Source organism: Mastomys coucha, unplaced genomic scaffold (assembly GCF_008632895.1).
Source record: "Mastomys coucha isolate ucsf_1 unplaced genomic scaffold, UCSF_Mcou_1 pScaffold21, whole genome shotgun sequence".
Classification (NCBI taxonomy): Eukaryota; Metazoa; Chordata; class Mammalia; order Rodentia; family Muridae; genus Mastomys; species Mastomys coucha.
In genome coordinates this window covers 95938921-95946559 of record NW_022196904.1, presented here as the reverse complement: position 1 = coordinate 95946559, position 7639 = coordinate 95938921, and the positions used below count along the sequence as shown (strand labels likewise).

At 39.2% G+C, this 7639-nt stretch overlaps 1 protein-coding gene across 1 annotated transcript in view; it reads right to left on the bottom strand.

Annotated features, from left to right (window-relative positions):
- Nucleotides 1–7639, bottom strand: part of Nlrp14 (NLR family pyrin domain containing 14) — a gene marked incomplete at its 3' end in the record, with an annotated part of 15521 nt that overhangs the window by 5932 nt on the left and 1950 nt on the right. Inside the window, 4 exon segments of the mRNA XM_031384925.1 lie at nt 593–763; nt 3965–4129; nt 5750–5923; nt 7509–7639. The exon segment at nt 7509–7639 is cut by the window's right edge and continues 73 nt beyond it. Of these exon segments, the coding sequence (XP_031240785.1) occupies nt 593–763; nt 3965–4129; nt 5750–5923; nt 7509–7639 (641 nt within the window).

The following is a 7639-nucleotide window of genomic DNA, read 5'->3' as shown; positions in this document are numbered from 1 at the left end:
AAGGGAGGAGGGAGGAGGGAGACGGAGATGGAGAGGGAGGAGGGAGAGGGAGAGGGAGAGGGAGAAAGGGAGAGGGAGACCCACTGACAACACCCCCACATTCCCACAGACACATACCCTACCTACTCCCATACCCTAACCACAACCCCCCAACACACCCCCACCCCCAGGCACATCCCCACTCCCAGACATACCCCCATGCCCAGACATACCCCAGAACCCACCCACAGACATAGGTTCCACCCTACCCACATACCCCAACCCTACCCACAGACATACCTGGACAGACTCCAAAGAGATCCTCCACAAATCTACCTCCCCCACACAGTGACTGAGGCGCATATACACAGAGCCAGAGCCAGACTGAAAGACGGAGACACAGACACAGACACAGACACACACACACACACACAGGCACAGAGACAAACTTGGATGAAGGGAACATCTGGCCATATAGCTTAGTGTTACTGCATGCTTACCATGTTCAAGGTTCTAGGCTTAAATCCCAGGACTACAGAAGAATCATGACCCAGCTATGTTAACCCACACATTATTCCTATCCAGTTCATAAGGTATAAGCAAATTGACTCACACTAGTCTCTCTAGAGGGCAGTTTGGATTTTCTAAGACCTCACACAACGACTTTACTCCATCATTTGATAGATTGTTGGTGGACAGATTCAGAAATACCAGGCTCCTGTTGCTATGGAGAGCCTTGGATAGATACTGACAACGGGCTACATTAAGGTCGCAGGATTCCAACCTGAAAAGCAATACAAGAAAGGGGAAATGACACATTTCAGAGAATTCGAACCACTGCTCACTCAGACAGAGTGGGGCAGTCTCCCACTTTTGGAGATCTTGGCTGAAAAATTCAACTTCCCTTCATAAAACAAAATATTTAATAGCTAAAGCATATAGTCCTGATAGATGTACTCTATTAGGTTGGAAAATCCCAATGACTTTCAAAAATATGAATGACTACAGTTTTAAATCCATTAAATGGTATTATTTTCATAATGAAGAAAGGAGTTACCTACTTCTCTACAACTGAGAAGATGGACAGAGGGAAGCTGTGATGTTGACATTGTACACTGATTTGTAGAGCAAAGATGAACAAGTCAGGTCCCAAAGCTATGTCTCCCATGGGTTTTTATTCATGAGTCAATTCACATTTTCTAAAGAACCTAATTTTACTTTAATATTGAAAATTTTTATTCTTAAAGAACGTGTAAATTAAAAGAAACATTACCCAGTGAGGTTAGTCAGACCCAAAGTCTATTCATCTTAAGCAAGCTTCTACAGAGTTAGAATAATGCTAGGGTGAGGAGGTGGGAGGAGGTGGGAGTAGGTGGGTGGGTGGGGGAGCACCCTCAGAGGCAGGGGTAGGAGGTAGTGGGTAGTGAGTTTCCAGAGGGGAGACCTGGAAAGGGGATTAACACTTGAAATGTAAATAATTATCTAATAAAAGAAAAAAATGAAAAGAAAGAAAAGAAGGGGTTATTGCTTAGTTGGCAGAGTGCTTGGGTAGCATGCACAAAGCTGTGGGTTTGATCCCCACTTCCACATTATAAAAAGAATGAGAAGCAAATAAATAAAATTGCTTCTAAAATCAGAGTGAAACAGAAAGTGCATGTGGTATCCTTCTAAATACCTGCACAGAGGCCTATGCATAGATGACATGGGCTGTGTGCAAGAGTCAGGTGACAGAACATTCCAGGCATGCCCCATTGTCTTATTATTTTTTAAAGCAGGGCTTAGTCTTTAAGTGGTCCCTTTTAACTTTGTCACTGGGTTCCCTTTATCACAAGTCAGGGTTTGTATTAACAGGAACAGGAACAGTTCAACATCATCCTGTCTTTTGTCACTGTGACAAAATAAACTAGCAACTAAGTGGGGTAAGATTTATCTTGTTAATGGATTTAAAAGATTTAGTCCATCATGGCATGTAATGGGTGGGCAGAGGCATAGTGTGGTGCCAGGAAGGCATGGGTGGAAGGAGTAGGAGGGAGAGAAGAGAGAGGGGAATGAGAAAGACTTGACTTATTATGTAACCTTGGTTGGCCTAGAATATTCTACATGTAGGCCATGGTGGCCTTGCCTCTCAGAGATTCACCTACTTCTAGGATTAAAGATAAGCACACTTCTATCCTAGGATTTTCCTGCATATTTTAACTACAGTATACATGGTTAAAAACACCCACCAAGAAAAGGACATCTTTCTCATCAAGATAAAATTTATGTAATTATAGTTAAACTTTTCCATGAAATTGGTAATGTGTGTGTGCCTTTTCAGTATGTCAGTTACAATATCTGAAATCTATAATTTAAATTTTTCTAGAACATTTTATTACTATATCTGCAAAATTCTTATGATAATTGACCCAAGTTAGCAGAAAGGCCTGGAAAGTACTGTTTTCCAACACTTTCATGACTCACATCATGTAAAACCAGAAAGCAAAATATCAAAATGCACCTCTAAAGAATTCAGCTCAGCATGATCTATGCACAAACCAGATTAATAAGGACATTAACACTGTCCAAATCTAATGAGATCTAAAGCAAATAGGAAGTTGGATATTATCCCACATGAAATATTTAGTAGGCCTATAAGACTAGAGATTATAATATACATGTGGCCACACATTTAGAGAACCAGTCTTCCATAATGTAGGATTATTGCAAACTTGATAACTTCTGACAGAACAGTCACTGCTGGCTCTGCTAAGTCAAGTCACACCCAGAGTTTCCGGCTCAGTAGCCTACTATATAAATGTACATTGAGCATCTTCAATAGAAGGCATTATTCAAATCTCAACAGAAAGGGGGTCTTATCAAGTCCTGCCACTTCCAGTACCAAAGCTTTTGCTTTATAGACAGCACTGTAAGAACATTTTCTCTACCAAATAACACTGTGGATATTGTCTTTGTTTTGCTATTGGTATTTTATTTTTAGTCATAAGAACCAGTGACATAGGTCTCACATGGCTTCCAGATAATACAAGTTTAATCCTAAGTCTATTTGCCTGCTAATTAAAAGTTTCTGTCTCAACTTGGCCTACTCACAACCACACTCAAGATTTGCCCATCAACTCTTTGAGATGCTATTTGTTAAGTGAATTTCATCTTTTAAAACCTATATTAAGTGAATTTCATTTTAAAAAGCCTGGCTGAGACTTAAACCCAGTGGTCACAGAATTCACCTTCCTATTTTCAAAAGACCTTATGCCAAGTTTTGCTATATTTCAAGTACCTGGACTATAAGTTTTATTTGTGGGAAGTAACTTACCTTGGCCCTTCATGCATTAAGATTCAGTCTTGACTCACAGAACTGTCCAGGGATTATAAAAATTTCTAAGATGAATCTATTTTTCTGGTTTTGTGTGTGAGAGAAACTGACTTAACTGACTTTCACTAGAAAATAAGTTTTCACAAAGGCTGTCATTCAATGTGCAAACTAAGTATGATGATGGCTAAGGCTCTCCTTATTCCTAAAGAGCATCAACTGGAGGGCCAGCAGTAAGAAGAACAGTACATGACAGTGAGCGTACACCTTGACAGTTGACAGTTGCCACACTGTTCTTTCTCAGCCTTCCAGGGTTGGCTCTGAGCCACAGTTGAAGATGGTGGGGATTTATTATCAATAAACAAGTACAATGGAGCTTTCTCTAACACGGGTTCCTGTCATCATTAATCAAAGACACAATATATGCCAGAACTGAAATAAGAAAAATGTTAAATGTTCAGCAATTCTAGGTCTATTCCTCCTCTTCATTTGAAAGATAAAAGACACGAATATACAATGAAATGTGTTTCATGGGAAATGAGAGGAGTAGTCTTCCTGGGGTGGGGGATGAACTAGAAAAGTAGGCTTCCACTATACAGCCCTGGGAACACCATGTTCAAACTTCAAGTGTCTACTGGGAAGACACAAGTTCAAGTTATAATGAAAACTCAAGCTTACCTCAGCACCCGTAATTTACATCCTTGGCATTTCAAAGCTTTACATAAGGTCTTTAGTCCATTGTCTTCTAAGTCAGCACTTTTCAGGTCAAGATGTGTCAACGTTTTGTTGGAAGCCAAGAAACTAAAATCCTGACAGCTATTCAGGAAATTGACAGATCTGAACCTTCAAAAGAATTATTTGCAGAATGATTATATAATCATCTCCACCCAATTCTTACTCTCATCTCTTATCTGACTCTGGGTTTCTCATACTCCAGGGTAATGCTCTAAACCAGAGTTTCAGAGAACTGCTAACAGCAGCAGCAGCAACAGCAACAAGGCTATTACTAGCTTTGGGTTTGTAGCTTGACAACTGGCATTCTCAACTAATTTGACATTACTGGAGATGGAAATGGAAATGGAAATGAAAATCTATCAGGGAAGTTTGAAGCCTCTGAATTTTAGGAATGACTACCACAGTTATCATGGTCACTCTAAATTCCACAATGATTACATCAACTTACAACACAAATTCTTTCTATAATCAAAAGTAAATACACAAAATCATCTATCACATGTCTATCATTAGCAACATATACTGTTGCAGATATGCCACCATTCTGTGGGCTTCATTAAGTATACAGAGATAGTATAGATAGCAAATAAAAAGGTTCATCTTCTGATTTTTCTTTACTTCCTCCTAAATGCATTTTTATTTAATATACTTGATTTTTTCTGCAGTACCTCCCTTGGACCAGAATTCCATCTGTCCATACTTCACCTTAACTAGTAACCCCCTGGAAACCACGTCCCTCCTTTCCAGCTCATTACCCAGCAGAGTCTTCCTCCATTCCCTCTTTCCCTAGCTTAGTGCCCTCAAAAAAGTACTTTTGACCATTTACACAGTTAACCATCTTCCTAAGTCATTCTGTAAGTATGAATTAGAATTTTTTTCCCCAGGGGAAAACCGACTTACCATCAAGAAGCCTTACTGAGAACAGTTACCATGGTATCATCTCTTAGAGGGACCTTTCTGTTTTAAAAGAAACTAGCCAAAGGTAGCAATGACTATTAACATTTACACCAGTGACATCTGGGGACAGACAATGTGAGGGAGATGCTCAGAGAGCAGTAAAAAGGACTCATACATCCAGGGGCCTCTCCTAATTTATAGGTTTAGATATGCTTAAAATATAACACCAGAGCTCACAAACAAATGAGATTTTAGGGAAAAATATTTGGTAGGGAGCTAGAAAATTCTTATTGGGGCCTCAAAACCACATGCCAACTGTTACAACCATTACAAACAAATGAACTCATATTCCCATATCCTCAGGCATCTCCATTTTTTCTTGTTCTTAGAATATTTTGTACAGTGATTGTAAGTACATTCACATATCACTTAATGATGAAAAAAGTTTATTTTTAGAATATTTCATGATTTTGGCCTTGTGCAAACAGCTATACATACTCACATGGATCTAGGTCACTAGGCAACAAGATTTATTGGTCCACTACCATCCCTCATTGACCAAAAAGCCTTTGTGTGTCATATAATAGTTTCTACTGTTCTGCCCTAACAAGAGAAGAAGATAAGACAAAGAAAAACGATGGAAAACCCCTATTAAAATTTCTCAAGTGTCTGGTAGTGGTGAGGTACACCTTTAAATTGCCCCACTCTGGAGGCAGAGGTAGGTGGTCTCTTGAGTTTGAGGCAGTCCGATTTACAGAATGAATTCCAGGGCTATACAGCGAAATCCTGTCTCAAAATGCCATCCCCTCCACTCCCCCATGCAAGACTTACATTAGCTTTTGTAGGTTACACTTTGGGTGACTTAATTCTTCATTCAAAATGTTCATCAGTGATTTATCAAGTTTGCTCTCATACAGATTCACTTCTACCAGGGATTTATTTGTATGAAGCACAGAAAGCAGATCTTGCCAGTAGTGAATGATTCGAACAACATCATTGTCAAGGCTGCACAATTGGAAAAAAATAAAGAGTAGTCACTTTTGCCTTAGAAGATGTTATTGGATAAAAAGATGCTATGAAAGAGCACTAGGTTTATCTTTGGTATGGACAGTCCACTAGACAACTTCTCTGACTGCCCAAAGACTTTATTTACTCAACCCTTCACTCCCTCATCCATTCTCATCCATTTCTCTCAACACATATGAAATAAAAACTACACAGATTTTACTTGGTAGCAAGAAATTCGGGGGGGGGGGGAAGAAGTCTTTCCTACATTATCTGTGTGTGTGTTATATTTTTTTTTTTTTAATTTTGAGATAGGGTCTCCCTGTGTATCTATCCCAGGTAGTCTAAAACTTGGTACATAGTCCAACCTGACCTCAAACTAACAGATCTGCCTCTGTAGTACTGAGATTAAAGTTGTGGTTAACCACATTCAAGCTTATGTATCTGCTTTCCTGTAGGTATATGTGCCAGTGTATGTACTCATGTGGATGCCAGAAGACAATATCAGGTGTTGTTCCTCAGGTACAGTATTTTGTTTATGAGACAAGGTTTCCTCGCTAGTCTGGAAATTGCCAAATAGGCTAGGCTAGCTGACTAATGGGTTCCAGGAATCTGCTTGAGTCTGTCTTCCCTGGCACTGTGACTACCCACGCAGGTCACACTGTGACCACCCATGCAGGTCACTCTGATTACACACACACGCCACACTATGATTACACACGCACGTCACACTATGATTACACGTGCATGTCACTCTGCAATATGGCTTTAGGTGTTGAAATGTCTTAATGTTTAAGGAAGATGCTTTACCAACTGATCTGTCTCTCCCCAGTCCTTTGTATTGTAATGAAATTGAAGTTAATGAGGCTGGGTGTTGCTTATTGATATTTATCTAGTATGTTTTAAGATGTTGGGGTTTTGAGTCCCAACCTTGGGGAAGTGAAATTTAATAAATGAAACTGCACAGTGGTGGGCTATGGAGATCTTTAGTTGTGGAAGCCATTCAAGAGCTTCCTATTTACAAACACCATAGACAAATGGTGAGCCAGAGATAATGGTCATTAAACTTGTCACATCTAATAAGCTGTGATGACTGGCAACTATATGAGCAACACACAGGGCATAATAGCTATTGTTTAATGTATGTTTGAATCAATTCTCTGTTTTCTAGACAAACACCTATGTGTCTCAGTTTTGGAATTTTAGGAATTGTAACATTACACCTATGTAAGAGTTTACAATTCTCTTGGCATCAGAATTAAATTGGATAATATGTTAAGCATCTTGTTTACCATATAATTGTATGCCACATAAGATTTTCCTTTTAGTTAAATATAGAAATTTTATAGTTCATATATTCTCAGATTTAGGATCAGAAAAGACACCTTCATGAAAAGGAAAGGGTAAACTCATACATAGAACAGCAGATTGTAAGGGGACAGAGGACAGGTAGACAACCTGTGTATATTAGCCTCAGCAAGAGATTTCTAGATGGATTATCTAAAAATAACTTCCATACATTCACTAAGCAATATTTCCTTCTGTAAAATCTACTTCCTTCATTACCAGGAAACTCAATACTTACCATATTTCAGCTGTGGGGTCTAAGCCCACCATACTTCTCAAGTCCTTCCATGTCGTCAGTCTCATAGTCTGCAGAGAGTGGCAGTGTTTAAGACAGAATGAATATATACGCAATTGGTATTCTTTAAAAAC